The sequence below is a fragment of the Salmo trutta genome, chromosome 19 (genome assembly GCF_901001165.1).
Source record: "Salmo trutta chromosome 19, fSalTru1.1, whole genome shotgun sequence".
Classification (NCBI taxonomy): domain Eukaryota; kingdom Metazoa; phylum Chordata; class Actinopteri; order Salmoniformes; family Salmonidae; genus Salmo; species Salmo trutta.
In genome coordinates this window covers 49,888,646-49,905,875 of record NC_042975.1, presented here as the reverse complement: position 1 = coordinate 49,905,875, position 17,230 = coordinate 49,888,646, and the positions used below count along the sequence as shown (strand labels likewise).

Sequence of the window (17,230 nt, the reverse complement as noted above, 5' to 3'; positions counted from 1 at the left end):
GCCACCAACATTATAAAGTACAATGCAACTTAAACTTCATAATTAAGAATACAACAATGTGCATTTAACCTGTTTGGGCTAGGGGGCAGTATTGAGAATTTTTGAAAAAATATGTGCCCATTTTTAAATGCCTCCTACACCTACCCAGTAACTACAATATGCATATACTTATTATATATGGATAGAAAACACCCTAAAGTTTCAAAAACTGTTTGAATGGTGTCTGTGAGTATAACAGAACTCATTTGGCAGGCAAAACCCTGAGACAGATTCTGACAGGAAGTGGATACCTGATGTGTTGAATTGACTTTGAGCCTATGCCATTGAAAAACAAAGGGGGTGAATTATATTCTGGCACTTCCTATTGCTTCCACAAGATGTCCCCAGCCTTTACAAAGTGTTTTGAGTGTTCTACAGTGAGATCTGACCGAATAAGAGCCATGGAACGTGATGGTCCATCATTCACCCTGGCGCGCGATTTGATGGTGGGTACTCTCATTCCGAAACGTTTTAAAAGAAAACCCAATGGTCCGCCTTGAATTTTATTCATGTTCTGGTTAAAAAAGGCCCTAATGATTTATGCGATACAACGTTTGACATGTTTGAACGAACGGAAATATATTTTTTCCGTTCTTGAAGTGAAGTGAAGTCCGGCTGGCTTAGATCATGCGCTACAACACGGAGGTTTTTCGACATAAATGATGAGCTTTTTTGAACAAAAATACATTCGTTATGGACCTGGGACTCTTTGGAAGTGACATCTGATGAAGAGAATCAAAGGTAATGGATTATTTATATAGTATTTTCGATTTTAGATTCCTCCAACATGGCGGTTAGTCTGTATCGCGATGCGTATTTTTCTGGCGCAGTGCTCAGATTATTGCAAAGTGTGATTACCCAGTAAGGTTAATTTAAAATCTGACAAGTCCATTGCGTTCAAGAGATGTAAATCTATAATTCTTTGAATGACAATATAATATTTTAGCAATGTTTTCTAATATTAATTAATTATTTTGTCGTCATGACTTGACTGCCGGTATTGGAGGGAAACGATTTCCTGAACATCAACGCCATAGTAAAACACTGTTTTTAGATATAAATATGAACTTGATAGAACTAAAAATGCATGCATTGTCTAACAAAATGTCCTAGGAGTGTCATCTGATGGAGATTGTAAAAGGTTAGTGCATAATTTTAGCTGATTGTATGGTTTTGGTAAAGCCTGTCTTTGAATCGACAATGCATTGCACACCGCTATTGTCAATGTACTCTCCTAACATAACCTAACTTTATGCTTTCCCCGTAAAACCTTTTTGAAATCGGTAAACGTGGTTAGATTAAGAAGATGTTTATCTTTCAAAGGCTGTAAGTTAGTTGTATGTTTGAGAAATTTGAATTTGTACATTTATTTGGTTTCAAATTTGCCGCTCTTGAAATGCACCTGCTGTTGATAGGGTGCGCCACAGGTGGCACGCTAACGTCCCAGGTAGCCTCAAGAAGTTAAAATAGTATTTAATATGACAGACAACTTAAAAACGGCATGTCCTAGAACAAACATTTAACCCAATCAGCCAACCAGGTAGGTTTGACAGGTAGATGTTTTTGTCTACCTTGATGTCAGATGTAAAAAGTCTTCAAAACATTTTTAGGATTGCTATCATACATTTTTCATGATAGGCCTAATTCAAAAAGTTGTACAGTGTTCTGTGTCAATTAACTCCACATAGCATGGTTAGAGCACTCAGAGGAATGAAAAAAGCATTTGATGCAACAACTCAGCAAAAACTTTGAAACCACCATAAACATCCTACAACTTTTTAGACCAATAATGATCTAAACATTAAGCATGTTTAGGAAAATTATTGCAAACAAAGGTTCCATGGTGAGGGCCAGCATCTGTGCTTCCCCATACAGATGTAGGATCTTAATTTGATCACTCTTTTGTGGCTGAGAATTTTCCTGCACTGCAGGACACGCAAACTTGTAATGTATTTGAGGTTTAAAAAGGCTCCTAAAGTTTGTAATTTCCACATAAGAATTTCAAACTTGATTTGCCATAACAAAATGTTTATCAACCCCTACAAAAAATGTCCATTAATTATAATTCACATAATAATTCACATTTCCTGTTGCTGTAGGATTATTTTCCTGCTGTAAGCAAACTGGCTCAAATTAAGACCCTACATCTGTACCTTTCCTAAGGTTGGGATAGGCGCATGGCATTGGGCCTATGCCATGATGGTTGGTTCTTTCAAAGCAAACAACAATCACAGGAATGATGGGGTAGAATCATTTGCAAGGTGCAGGCTGAGTTGCACACTCCAATGCTGTATCTCCATGTGGGAACACTAGTGAGTCTGTTAGTCAGTCAATCATACTGTATTTCAGGTTAATACTGTAGTATTTCAGGTTAATACTGTATTTCAGGTTCCCCGATTAGATATACTGTAAGCAGCAACATTTTTCCATCTGGAGCTGAGTGCATTTGCTGCTCCTTTCCATTTGTAACCAGTCTCCTTCTTTGTGTGCACTATATCTTTCCTCTACCTAATCTCTAAACAAACAAAAAATGGTTTTCTTTTCATATGCAAAAAGTAAAAAATATTGATTGTGATAGACGCACAATCCAAATTCCAATATGAAAACCTCAACATATTAAATAGGAATTGGCAACAACAACAAAAACTACACTTGAATTTTAGTTGAAAAATATATATCGATATGTACAGATCCCATGTCCCAGGTAACTCATCACTGAAAAAGAGCAAGAGCAGAGACACATTCACTAGCAGGTAAATTATACTGTACAATCATACTATACACCAGTGGTTCCCAATCTTTTTCAGTTACTGTACCACCAGCTGAATTTCTCTCTGCCCAGAGTACCGCTGAAGTACCCCCTCGTGCATTTTACCAGTAGGCTTATGGACTCATGTCTTCTCAAGTACCCCCTGTGGGTAGGCCAAGTACACCCACTGGTCTGCATACCCCTGGTTGGGAACCACTGCTGTACACTATATAAGATTAAATATTTAAGTGATAATGCCTTCGAAGCCGGTGTTTGGTGGATATATTGGCACGATAGTTGTTCGGTCCAAGACGATATATCCTCCAAACACCGGCTTCGAGGGCATTATCACTTTTATACAACAGGTTAACAACATATTGAAATAATGATTTACATATTTGAATTAAAAACGTTATTTTGATTAATTTATTCATACTATTTCATCCATACAAGATATAGTCCCGACACAAATCTAGGGTTGCTACCCAAGCCGGCTGGTTGTTCGTTCTATCGGTTCGGTTGCTAGTGACGCGACCCAGTCGTTCAGTCTTTTGTTCTGTATCCAGTCGTTCGTTCTAAATGTTCCATTGCCATACTGGCTGGCAACATTCTTATCCCTTGCTTCCTAGCTCGCCAACTACGGCTAATTTACAGTCAAGTCAAAAAGTGCAGCCAGAATAACAGCAAAGTAGCCCCATTTGCATTTGTTTAAGCTGTTTTCTAGTGACATTTATTTAGATACATCCATAACAATGAGCTAAAGAGGAGCGATTTTGCCTGGCATAGCACATGTGCTCACTTGTCAGGACACTGTTGTTCAAAGCAGGAGCTAGCCAACAACACAGCTAACATAATCACTTCAAACTGAAGCTGGAAAGACTGCAAACTAGCTGCACTTTGTTTTACCTTTTTTCAATTGACATTTCTTTGTATATATCCATAAAAATTATGCCAGCTGATTCATGATTTCAACTGGCTGAGAAGCGCTGTCTGTCTGTCTCGTCCCGACTCCAGACACGTTCATTACTATGGGACAGCTGGAGATCGAATTTGAATATTGAAACAATGTTGTAAATGTCGGAGAGCCAGACCGCAAGGTTCATACAAATCTCCCCTGTTGAAACTAAATGTTAGTCTAAAAGAAATGTGAGATAATGTCTAGATGCGTTTTATAGTGGAGATCAAGTTGATAAATTGCTTGCATGGGCTGATGAAAAAGTGGATTGCGTAGTCAGATGGAACAGAGTAAATAGGCATTTTAACATCATAGATTTAGATGGTGGTAACTTGGTAGTATCTTGTTGAATAGATACCGGCTAGAATGTGGTTTTAACCAAACAACATTCAGGATTACCTCCCTTTGTATAAAACTTCTTAAACTCTTCCAAGAGAGCCAAATGCCTACTTGGGCCAGAGCAGGCCAAGCAAACAGAGCCTCATAGAAGTACTATTGCTGTACAAACCTTATGTGAACACCCTGGTATGGGCAATCCATCCCGACCCTGGTGATAGAAAAGAAACACCTTCATTAAACAAACATGCAGTATTGCATTGCCCACAGGTAAATACGGGTGTCTTGTAACAACAAAGTGGTAGGAGGACCAGGCTCAGCCCCCCCCCTTCTAATTTCACCAATCTCCTATTTGTTTAAAATGTAGTTGGTTAAGGTTCTTTCAGTCATAGTCATCGCTCTACTCTGCCTGCCTGTCTGCCTCTCTCTCTGTCTGTCTTGAATTTTCGCTAGCAAACTTGCAACATTGTATCAACTGCGCCCTTACAGTTTCCCATGCTGATGAGCTCGGGACAGACAGCTGAATTTGTGTCCCGTATTTCAAGTGTCTCAACTTTTGTTTTTTTGGTATTTTGTAACAGTATCTTTCCATTCATCAAATGGCGTGCTCCCAGTGCGCTGTTTGGATGTGGAGTTACTTTGGAGTGGAGAAACGTGCGCAGGTAGTCTACTTTTTTAAGTGATTTGTTTGACAATCAGATTAAAACATCACGGGGTAATACATGTTTACTGTTAAAATACATGTATTTGCTTTGGTTCATTACACAAAGAGCCATTGTTTACAGACAGATGGCTCTTTGCGGAAGCTTCCGTAGCCTGGTGTACTTGATCAACCAAATCTAAAATATTGGGTTTCACCAAAATAATGTTTCCAGTCAACAGAGGCACATCCAATATCTATATTAAAACAATCAGGGGTTGGAAATGGTTCAGGGAACAGAACCGAAAACCGGAAAATAACTATTTTTCGAGGAACAGAATCAGAACCGAGAACAAAAGTGATTTATACTGTTCCAGAACATAACCTCTATTTTAGAAGCATGGGAACTGGTTAATAATGTTATTTTAAGTTGCAGGTATCTTTTTCCAGTCCCTCAAAAAAACGCAACAAAGACCTATATGCAAAGATGCAAAGACCTCACTGTCACTCAGAAGCTTATTCCTATGCCTGCCTGCCTGCCTGCTAAAAATCTTTGCCAGTATGTGAGTAGGCTATCTGCCCCTCCCCTCCAAGCATAATCTAGTAGCCTACTGACCTAAGCATGATTCAGAAATTAAGGAGAGAGATTTGTTATTAGAGGAGAATGGATGAACCTTTTCAATGCTAGTTAAAGATACTATAGTTATCACGTTTGGATTTGTTAACAAAAGGTAAAATGTGTTTTTATTTTAATTCTGGAAACACAAGCTTGTTAGCTAGCTAGCTAGCTACAGTAGCTGGTCCAACATAAAGCCAACTCTCTAAATTTCAAAGACATTCAAAGTTCCTTCATAGAAGCTGCATGTCACAACAACAAGATGCCCAGCACTTCAAGCCAAGCCTCCTCCTTCACCCTCTCTCATTCTCTCCCCACCTGCAAAATTTCAGTCGCATCTCACGCCCTACACTCGTGTGTCCAATGCATGTAAATAGCTTACCCACGCCATAGCAAGCTGCTCTATCCACACTGATTGTCGAAGTAATTTAATGTCGAGCTAAATGTAAAAGTACACAATATTACAGAGGTTTAAATAGGAAAAGAAAGGAACAATATAAACCGTAACTTTTTTTTGTTTCAAACTGGTTCCAAACTTTATTTTGCTGGTCAGAACAGTGAAACGTAACAAGAAATAAATAATGGTTCTGTTCAGAATGAAATGATTGAAAAAGTTCCAACCCCTGGGAACAATACTTACTATTCGTCGGGTTGAAGGTGTCTTTCGCTATCAAATAAGCATTTAAAACATGTTTTTATCCAGGGTCTTCCATTGGCAGCCATTGAAGCCCATTCTAGACCACACAGTCACATGAGACTGAATAAGCTACCACGTAATCTTCCACTTCTACGGGCGGAAAAAAGGAGACCCTGGAAAAAAGCGTGTTTTAAATACATATTTGATAGTGAAGGACACATTCAACCCGATGAATCGTAAGTACTGCCCTAGAGATATAGTTTAGATTTGGTTGATCAAGGATGCCAAGCTATGAAAACTATGGCTTGTTGCAGGATGAAGCAAGCCTTTACTATTAGGCCCAGAAAATAACAGGAAGTTCAGTGAGAGGAAAACAGACCCCCAAATATCACAGTATAATTCAGACTGAGGAGAAATATCTAACACCACAATCATGCCATCAAACCATCCATTAACTAATGCCATATTACAGTGACCAAAGATGGAGAGTCTTGCTGGTTTGTTGCTGGCAAAGTATGGCTACCACTGCATCACAGAGAGCAGGAAGACAGGCAGGGACAAGGGGTAAATGAGAGGTGTGGTATATTCATTTCAAAGATTTTACTGAGTTACAGGTCATATAAGGAAATCAGTCAATTGAAATAAATTCATTAGACCCTAATCTATGGATTTCACATGACTGGGAATACAGATTACCATCTGTTGGTCACAGATACCTTTAAAAAAAGGTAAGGCCATGGATCAGAAATCAGTCAGTATCTGGTGTGACCACCATTTGCCTCATGCAGCAAGACACATCTCCTTCGCATAGAGTTGATCAGGCTGTTGATTGTGGCCTGTAGAATGTTGTCCCACTCCTCTTCAATGGCTGTGCAAAGTTGCTTGATATTGGCGGGAACTGGAACTCACTGTCGTACAGGTCGATCCAGAGCATCCCAAATATGCTCAATGGGTGACATGTCTGGTATGCAGACCATGGAAGAACTGGGACATTTTCAGCTTCCATGGCACAACAATGGGCTTCAATACCTCATCACGGTATCTCTGTGCATTCAAATTGCCATCGATACAATGCAGTTGTGTGTTCATTGCCCGTAGCTTATGCCTGCCCATACCATAACCCCACCGCCACCATGGGGCACTCTGTACACAACGTTGACATCAGCAAACTGCTTGCCCAAATGACGCCATACACGCTGCCCGGCACAGTTGAAACCGGGATTCATCCGTGAAGAGTACACTTCTCCAGCGTGCCAGTGACCATCGAAGGTTAGCATTTGCCCACTGAAGTCGGTTACGATGCCGAACTGCAGTCAGGTCAAGACCCTGGTGAGGACAACAAGCGGGCAGATGAGCTTCCCTGAGACGGTTTCTGACCGATTGTGGAGAAATTCTTTGGTTGTACAAATCCAGTTTCATTAGCTGTCCGGGTGGCTGGTCTCAGACGATCCTGTAGATCAGAAGTCCTGGGCTGGCGTGGTTACACGTGGTCTGCGGTTGTGAGGCTGGTTGGACATACTGTTTAATGTTACTGCCAACTCCTCTCAAACGATGTTGGTGGTGGCTTATGGTAGTGAAATTAACATTAAATTAATTGCAACAGCTCTGATGGACATTCCTGCAGTCAGCATGCCAATTGCACGCTCCGTCAGAACTTGAGACATCTGTGGCATTTTGTTGTGTGGCAAAACTGCACATTTTAGAGTGGCCTTTTATTGTCCCCAGCACAAGGTGCACCTGTGTAATTATCATTCTGTTTAATCAGCTTCTTGAGATGTCACACCTTTCAGGTAGATGGATTATCTTGGCAAAGGAGGAATACTCACTAACAGGGATGTAAAGGCATTTGTGCACAACATTTCAGAGAAATAAGATTTTCTGAAATCTTTTATTTCAGCTCATGAAACATGGGACGAACACTTTACATGTTGTGTTTATAATTTTGTTCAGTATATATCCCAATAAAAATAAGAACTTCAAGAATTGAGGAGTTTGATGGATGTTGGCGTACAACTTGAAGCTGCCCTCTTGGACTTGTATGCCAGATATCTATATCTGTGCCCCGTCATGGAGTGTGGGTGTTCCTGGCTTTCTCCAATGACCTTCCCACTGATTATTGTTATCCTGTTCAATGGGTTCTGACTAGTGTTTCCTAGAGCACCAAACTACCCCACAATATCAAACGATAGCATGGATTCTATAAAGCATTCATAAAATGCTTGGTGGATGGATTGGTGTATATTAAACTTCCTCAAGAACAAGAATGTTGACATTTAGAGTAAATATGTTTGGTTTTCCTTTTGAAGGAGAGCTTTGTGGTTCAAGGATGGTTCCTAGGCATTTATAGTCCTCTACTTGCTCAGTGATCTGTCCGTTATTCTCCAGCACTGGGATGGTAGGTTGGTCTCTTCTGAAGTCAATGTCAATATAAAAATGTACAGTATGTGAACAGCTCATGGATAATGGATATATAAAAGCAATAAGGCCCGAGGAGGTGTGGTATATGGCCAATATACTACGGCTAAGGGCTGTTCTTATGCACGACGCAACGCGGAGGTATATTGGCCATACATCACAAACCACGAGGAGCCTTATTATATCATTTTTACATGTTTTGTTTGAGCTGCTTTTGAAAGCAAAAGTCAAATTGAAAACAGTATTGCTATTGTTGAATTCGATTCTGATAATAGCAAGCTAGAACTGATGGTTTGGTAAGCTAAACTAGCAAGTCTATTTGTTTGGTAGATATCTAGTAAACTTTCTAGCTACTGCAGTGGATGTTGAACACATTTCTACAGGAAAATGAACACATTTCTAATGGAAAATGTGTTAAATTATAGCCATGGTATGAAAGGGATAATCAACTCAGGGCTCTATGCGTTCTCTGGAAAATAATGCGTCATGGAACACACTTTCCACTCCATTCATTATTTTCCATAGAAGGCATTGCCCCTCATTGATTATCCCTTACATAAACTCTGCTCTACTAAATGTAACCTAATAATTGTGTTATTTAGAGAAATATTGCCCTTGAATGAAAAGACAGTGTTTGAGGAAGAGTGAGCGGAGAGGCGACAGGAAGAAGTGACATACCACAGGACAGGGCTGGTCCAGTCCAGGGGGGCCCTCCTCGCCCTTCTGTCCCTTCAGTCCCTTTTTTCCCAGCATCCCGCTGTCACCCTGAGAGAGAAGAGTGACAAAACAATAATATATAATAATATATTTAGCAGATACTTTTACCCAAAGGGACTTAGTCAGGCCTGCATAAAAACTTTTTACGTATGGGTGGTTCCAGGAATCAAACCCACTATACAAGTGTAGCACCCGCTATGCTCTACCAACTGCTAGAGAGGACCCCAGAGGAGACAAGTCTCTCGTCGAGCATCAAAGTCTTCTCCAGATTTTACTATAACATGCTAGGTAATAGAAGGTTAATAAACGTAGCCACAGTAGCCACTGTTGTGGCTGATGCACACCTTATCTCCTCTGTCCCCTCTGTCCCCTTTTTCTCCCATCAGCCCGGGGAAACCCTGACATGGAGAGAAGTAGTGGTTAATGAAGGGTCTTTGTCAACCAGACTAGTATCAGGGGGGATGTGACAGATTTAGACACACTTACATCTAATCCCGGCAATCCTTGCTCTCCCTGTTGAAATTAAATATGATTGAAGTTAATTCTGAAGCAGCTTACTTTGAAAAATACTGCAAGGGACTCTGATGCCATGTCCGTATCCTCTACAAACAGGGCATATGAAAAATGCTGCTAACCTTTCTCCCTATGGTGCCAGGGAGACCAACCAATCCTGTAGAACCTGGAAGACCCTGAATACCCTGTGTGCAGAAATAGTGTCATCAGTTATGTGGGTCATAATGATATACGCAGCAGGGTTGGGGACAATTGTGAATTGAGTTGCTAATTCCTCATTTATTCCAATGTAATTATTGAATTTGAATATAATTTGAATTGGCCACACCTCACAGGAAGCAGAATTAAAGTAGAATTAGGTAATTCAACGTCATTCAAATGGTTAATTTATTCTACACATCACTATTATTACTTTCCCTAGAAAGAAACCAAAAACTGTATCTAAAACAGAAGGGGGAACTAAAAGAATCACTAACAACAACCAAGGCTTCAAAGCTGCAACTGGTACAGCTTGGTTCGGTTAACCGTCCACTGGCAAACATAACAGGATTTACAGTAAGCCACAACATACTGTTTCAGACCATAAGTTACGCAAGATACGGTCATATGTCTTGTTAACCCCAAGAAGACCTGCCATACTACCATCGCGAGCCAACCTCAGTATCTGTTGTCAAAGAGTAACTGGAACCACAATTTGACATAACCTTTGCCAATCGTCTTGCCCAGAAGTGGCGCGAGAATGCCATTTCCTCATCAGAACACCATCTCTGTCAAAGTAACCCACACAATCTTCATCAAACTCCTCCTCTGGATGTATCTCAGCAAAAAGAGGAGGGAAACATCTTTACTCTGTTCCGCAATCAGCTGCTTCCGAGACATTGAAGTGTCAACTGTAGGGTCCCCCTCTTCCTTTAGTGGTCCTACAAACTTGCTCACCTTTGGTGTTTTCAAAGGAAAGGTCAACTCAGGAGGTTTACTGAAATCAGGATCCCACATAAACGTCTCAGACAGATCAAACATGGTAGGATCACTGACATCCTCCTCAACACTAGACTTGCTCCCGGCAACTTTCTTAGACATAGCACTTGTAAGTACCCTACACTCTGGGAACAGTGTAGGGTACTTTTCTAATAACCCATCAGGTTCCTCCGGTCTGGGTTCCTTACAAACGACAGGATTTGGCACGACCTTCCCTCCAGCCAAATCATTGCCCAAAATGAATGAGACCTCGCAGGGCTAACTACTGGGTGCTTTGTTTGTGAAGGTAGTTTTATGTGTCAACACAAACTCATCTGCACGGACTGCAGCTTTCTGAGTGAGATTCTTGTGCTCATAAATGTAGGTACACTATATATACAAAAGTATGTGGACACCCCTTCAAATTAGTGGATTCGGCTATTTCAGCCACACCCGTTATTGGCAAATCTATAAAATTGAGCACACAGCCATGCAATCTCCATAGACAAACATTGGCAGAAGAATGGCCTTGCTGAAGAGCTCAGTGACTTTCAAAGTGGCACCGTCATAGGATGCCACCTTTCTAACAAGTCAGTTAGTCAAATTTCTGCCCTGCTAGAGCTGTCCCAGTCATCTGTAAGTGTTGTTATTGTGAAGTGGAAAAGTCTAGGAGCAACAACGGCTCAGCCAGGAATTGGTAGGCCACACAAGCTCACAGAATGGGACCGCCGAGTGCTGAAGCGTGTACCGTGTAAAAATCGTCTGTCTTCGGTTGCAACACTCACTACGGAGTTCCAACCTGCCTCTGGAAGCAACTTCAGCACAAGAACTGTTTGTCGGGAGCTTCATGAAATGAGTTTCCATGGCTGAGCAGCCACACACAAGCCTAAGATCACCATGCGCATTGCCAAGCGTCGGCTGGACTGTTGTAAAGCTCGCCGCCTTTGGACTCTGGAGCAGTGGAAAAGCGTTCTCTGGATTGATGAATCACGCTTCACCATCTGGCAGCCCGACGGATAAAACTGGATTTGGCGGATGCCAGGAGAACACTACCTGCCCCAATGCGTAGTGCCAACTGTAATGTTTGGTGAATGAGGAATAATGGTTGAGGGCTGTTTTTCATGGTTCGGGCTAGGGAAATCTTAACGCTACAGCATACAATGACATTCTAGACGATTCTGTGCTTCCAACTTTGTGGCAACAGTTTGGGGAAGGCCTTTTCCTGTTTCAGCATCATAATGCCCCCATGCACAAAGCGAGGTCCATACAGAAATGATTAGTCAAGATCGGTGTGGAAGAACTTGACTGGCCTGCACAGCGCCCTGACCTCTATCCCATCAAACACCTTTGGAATGAATTGGAACGCCGACTGCGAGCCAGGCCTAATCTCCCAACATCAGTATCCGACCTCACTAATGCTCTTGTGGCTGAATGGAAGCAAGTCCCCACTCCATATTAATGCCCATGATTTTGGAATGAGATGTTCGACGAGCAGGTGACCACATACCTTTGGTCATGTAGTGTAGCAACCCTTTCATGAAGGTAATTCTTTAACTGCTCGAGCAGTATGAGGGTTTTTAAATCTTCAAGTTCCTTGACCTCTTGAGAACCATTCCACCGATCAAAAAGTAATGCTTGTTCCCTTGCAAATTCAACATGGCTTTGTGATTTTGTCTTTCATAATTTACAGAAATGTTGTCTGTATGCATCTGGGATCAACTCATAAGCCTAAAGGATAGCAGCTTTAACAGTGTCTTAATCTGAGCTATGGTCAATAACTTTTCCCACAAGAACACTTTGGAGGATATCTCGTGACCATTTTAGGGATGTGGCAATCCCCTCAAACAGAGTAAAATATACATCCAACTCCTTTTAGTTGAAAGGCGGTACAAGCCGGCTGTTCCGACCAAGATCAAACTCTGATTCGGAGTACTTCCAATTCTCTATTGTAATCGAATGGCATGCTCACGTTCTTGTTCTTGTTGTCTGGCTCCAACTTTGTCTTTAGTTCTAACTCCCTCAGTTGCACGTCTATGGGACTCATCGCACTACCCGTAGCAGCCTTTTCATTAGCCTCTCTCTCTGAGAGGATTTCCTCCTCCAACAAAGCAGTATAGACTAACTCTTTGAATATTGCTTTGAATTGGCATGTGCAACGAGCCCCCATTTTGTTACGTTCCCTAGGAAGAAACCCAAAATTGTCATTCAAACAAAAGGGGAAACTAACAAAGAGTCCCTAAGAACAATTAAAACGAAACAGGTGGGATTCTAGGAGAGGTTCTGAAAGATACTTATGGGGGTGTCTACTGAAAGTTGACTAACAACAACAACTGGAACCTAAATGACACCACTCCCATCATGAGTAACTTTTGCCCAAGAAGAGGCAAACAAAATTAAGAAAAGTCACACCAAACTTAGACAGGAAGCAAACCAAAAAGTGGAGCTAAATGAAAACAGGGAAGATCAGATACAGGATTGTTTTCGTTTTTGGGTTATGGTCCTGCAACCACCTCTCTGCAACCACCTTACAAGCTCAACATACCTCTGACATGATGTCCAAACACGAGTTCATTCAGACTGAAACCAAGAGTTTCTTGAAAAACCTCCCACACTGCAAACAGCAAAAGAGGGACCCCTTCATCCCAGTATTTTTCGAACTCAAAGCAGTAAGCTCTCAACATAAACTTCATAGACTCTCAACAAGAACACCTTGAGACTCTGGGTGGTAGGTACTAGAGGGGCAATGGGCAACACCCAACTTTTGCAGCACTCGTTGGAAGACCCAACATGAAACTCGAAACATGGTCCTGAGGGCTCATCCAGGATCTGAACTGGGATCTGAGCCTGGAAAACTATGCTCATGTTTATTTTGACATACAGTGATCAATACTATGTAAAAAAATAAATATGGTTGAAACAGATTTTAAAATATTTTTTTTTAAATAATGAATTTAAATAATTATAGTAGTCTGGACATGTTCGAAGATTCTTTTGTAGGTTCATAATAATTCATAATTCTGTGTGACCTGTTTAAGTTGCAATCAAGCTAATATTTGAAACGACATCGGTATTCTTTGCAGCAATAAATGGCAGATGCTTTTGGTAAAAGATTAGTCAAAGGAATGAGACTGTCATGCTTCATGTTGAATTCTACTTCCTTTAATTTAAATGGAATTAATATTCTGCTTCCTGTGGGGGGTGTCCAATTCAAATTCCAATTTCAATTAATGGGTTGAATTTAATTAAATTCAGATATTCCGAATGCACCCCAACCGTAACATGCAGTATGAGTGAGACAGAATAGGATATAATTACCCTTAACCCAGGAGGTCCTCTGTCACCTGCATCCCCCTTTTCTCCTTTCACTATCTCACCTGGTTCCCCCTGTGAGACATTGACAAAAGCACAATTTCAAGCTAATGCTTTCATTTCCTTGTGAATTTACAATCCATCTTCTCTCTGATTTACCGCAAGTACAATTTTCCTCCCCTATTCTAACATCCAGCTTTTCATTATCTGTTAAGGCAACATTTTGAATGACAGGGCATTCCAGTGCAGCTTTAGTAGCCTAAAGAATCCTGTGTCATTCTAGGGGCAGGAAGAGATCAGAGCCCTGACAACACACCTTGCGGCCAGGCATTCCGTGATGTCCCTGAAAAACACAATGTGTTATCTCATTCTCTTTGTAAACACTGTTCATCACAAGAGCATATTAAAGCACATAGATCATTTAAAAACATTTTACAACCAAGTAGACATTGGGATTTTCTAGGTTCCTCTGAGAACAGGTTGAGTATGGAATGTTTGACAGTCATCTCTTTGCAGAGAGAACATTGGTATCTAGAGAGTTTAAGCTTTTGATACCCCCCTATTATTAAGAAGACAGAGGGACCAGTTACCCACCATGAATCCCTGGAGCCCAGGAGGTCCGGGGGGGCCAGGAGGGCCTGCGATAGAGATAATCTGGGCCTGAAGCAAAGAGCATTAGGATAACCAGAGGTCACACAATCATATAACACTACTCGACCATGATGAGATATCACACTTAACAGTTTGGTATAGATACAAGTTTGGTATCTCAAACATTACTGACCAGATTGTCCTCAAACCTTGAATCTCCTCTCTCTCCTTTGTTGCTGTCAGCTCCCTAAGAGAGAAAAAATACATTATATGGACAAAATCTACAAGGCAGTGGGATACTAGACTGCCATGCCTATAGCCCATTGGGTATCCATCAGGACACAGCCCATATCCCACTTACCGCAAGCCCAGTTAGGCCCATCAGACCTCTCTCTCCCTTTTCCCCTGCCACTCCAGGCATCCCGTCATCACCTCTCTCCCCTTTGGCTCCCTACAGAGAGGAGGCACAACATGAGGTGGATACAATGATGTCTAGTACAATAATAATTCATTATTACAGAGTCATGTCGTTTACCCTATCCCCATCAGCTCCAGGTGCACCATGTGAGCCTGATTCTCCCTGTTGGTATGACGGAGACAGGAAAACATGTGTGTGCCTATTGTCAATCCATAAACCAAAGCCATACTGTAGATCACTGCCCCAATGCTAGATATGCCAACATATTTGATACATTGACATTTTGGTCATTTAGCTGACACTTAGCTAGAACAACTTACAGTCAGATAATATAAACAACACACTGTGCATTGTGTATAATAGATACAGTATATAGGCTACAATGACAAATCTCTCCAGAACGAAATCTCTTCCACAGACGAGGATGGGATTCAAACCCATGCAAGCACAGCACAATGGATTCAAACACAACTCTCACCTTTGGCCCTTGTCCTCCTGGTGGCCCTGGTGGCCCTGGTGGCCCTGGGGGACCCTGCAGGAATAATCAAATGTAGAAAAGTAGAAAAGGAAAGTAAGACTTTGTACTGCACAGGGGACTGTTATACATAATGCATACCTAGAATAATATTATGGTGTGTGGTACTTTTAATCATTAATAAAATAGTACAATCTGAATTTGTGGGGTCGCAGTACAATGCAGAATGTTGTTTCAGATCAACTTTTAAAGAACCCAATTAAGAACTCACCTGAAAGACATGGCCAAGGCCGATGTCATAGGAGTCAAGAACAGCCTTCTTTCCGGGTAAGCCCTGCAGAGGGAGACAGAGTGAAACACACGTAGAATGAATGAAGAAAAAAATAAATGTCTTAATCTTGGAAGATGTGTCTAATGCAGATATATTTTCATAGATCCACAGTAGATGACTTTTGGTCAAAGAGTGTGATATGAGCAGCCACTCACCATGTCCCCCTGAGGCCCTGTGTCTCCTGTGTCCCCCTTCTCCCCCTGAACGAGAACATAGAGTGAATACACACAGTGGAACGTCAGCATGCCTGTGAATTGATTAATGGCTGCATATTCATATTTCAAGATCTCCATTTACAATTATTCCTCTTTACCTTCATCCCTGGTAGTCCATCTAGGCCACTCCTGCCCTGGTCACCGGCATGCCCCTGTTCCCCCTGTCACAGACATGGAGATAGAGTGAGATTGGGAAAGAGAAGGGAGAGGAGGAACAGGAAGGAATAATACTATTTCACACCTTTAGCCCTGGAGGCCCCTGTGGTCCAAGCATGCCATGCTGTCCATCCTCACCCTGCAGACATCAGATTATTGGAACATATTAATTAACTGCAAGACATTAGATTATTATTAATTAACCACAGGTTTTATACACTCTTAGAAAAAGGTTTAGATTTGTTCTTAAAAGGGTACAACCGCTTGTCCCTGACATGGTACCCTGTATGGTCATCCTTTGTACCTTTAGTTATAGGTACATACATGTAATTGTGCCCCAGTTCATACCTCAGATAGTACCATCATTACATATAGTCCACAGGAACAAAAGCAGTTTTTTTTGCCTTTATAGGTTACCACCACAGTGACAAAGCCATTTGTTCATTGTAAATGACAAAAACGTAACTTTACAATAGATCACTTAAAATGGTACAACACTTCCACTCACAGGTGGCCAAAAATAACTAGCTGAAAACCACACCCACAGACTAAACCACGCCACAAATATTATTTCGCACTGTGTCTTGCCTTCGAGTAAATTGTAGAGTTACCACCCATGACTGTATTTGTTAGTGACAGAGACATGCTTGTTGAATTTTCAGTCCTGTGACCTTAACCAACTGAGTTCCTTGGTGAATGCTACCATTAAAATTCAACTCATTATGACAATACATTATATATCTCATCAGGTCTTATTTTGAGACCTACAGTAGTTTTACCCTAATACAGTGGCCTGACACTCATGGTTTACAAGCCAAATCATGCCTGCAAGGAGCACTGGAACATTCCAGCACATTTCCCCAAATTCCCAGATGTCCTGGTTGAAGGATTCCAGATGCCCTGCCTATTCCCTCCAGTTTCAAGGAATTTTCAAAACAGGATTTCTGGAAAACCTGGGAAATGTGGGAAAGTTAACAGAATTTAGCAACCCTGCCTGCAAGTCACATTATGCTGGCTTGAAAAGTGATGCGTAATTCCTATTGGATTCCAGCCAGAGTGAGGATATCCTAGAGTTGGAATTTTTATTCACCCACAATTTTTATTCACCCACATTCATAATAACTGCCAGGATTAGATACATTGTGAGGAGACTACTTAAGC

General features: G+C 41.3%; 1 protein-coding gene across 10 annotated transcripts in view; it reads right to left on the bottom strand.

Annotated features, from left to right (window-relative positions):
- Positions 1-1,500: 1,500 nt before the first annotated feature.
- LOC115154907 (collagen alpha-1(XXIII) chain) overlaps positions 1,501-17,230 on the bottom strand; it is a 142,888-nt gene continuing 127,158 nt past the window's right edge. For 9 of the 10 annotated variants that reach the window (XM_029701608.1, XM_029701613.1, XM_029701615.1 and 6 more), the window contains 17 exons: positions 16,155-16,208; positions 16,012-16,074; positions 15,854-15,898; positions 15,639-15,701; positions 15,371-15,424; positions 15,010-15,054; positions 14,836-14,925; positions 14,668-14,721; positions 14,478-14,543; positions 14,200-14,226; positions 13,890-13,958; positions 9,740-9,802; positions 9,591-9,617; positions 9,449-9,502; positions 9,066-9,152; positions 4,252-4,290; positions 1,501-2,754 (listed from right to left, as the gene is read on the bottom strand). In XM_029701608.1, the coding sequence (XP_029557468.1) occupies positions 2,752-2,754; positions 4,252-4,290; positions 9,066-9,152; positions 9,449-9,502; positions 9,591-9,617; positions 9,740-9,802; positions 13,890-13,958; positions 14,200-14,226; positions 14,478-14,543; positions 14,668-14,721; positions 14,836-14,925; positions 15,010-15,054; positions 15,371-15,424; positions 15,639-15,701; positions 15,854-15,898; positions 16,012-16,074; positions 16,155-16,208 (903 nt within the window). In that variant the 3' untranslated portion in view covers positions 1,501-2,751. The remainder of the gene's footprint in view (positions 2,755-4,251; positions 4,291-9,065; positions 9,153-9,448; positions 9,503-9,590; positions 9,618-9,739; positions 9,803-13,889; positions 13,959-14,199; positions 14,227-14,477; positions 14,544-14,667; positions 14,722-14,835; positions 14,926-15,009; positions 15,055-15,370; positions 15,425-15,638; positions 15,702-15,853; positions 15,899-16,011; positions 16,075-16,154; positions 16,209-17,230) is intronic. The other variant, XM_029701609.1, reaches the window with a different exon arrangement.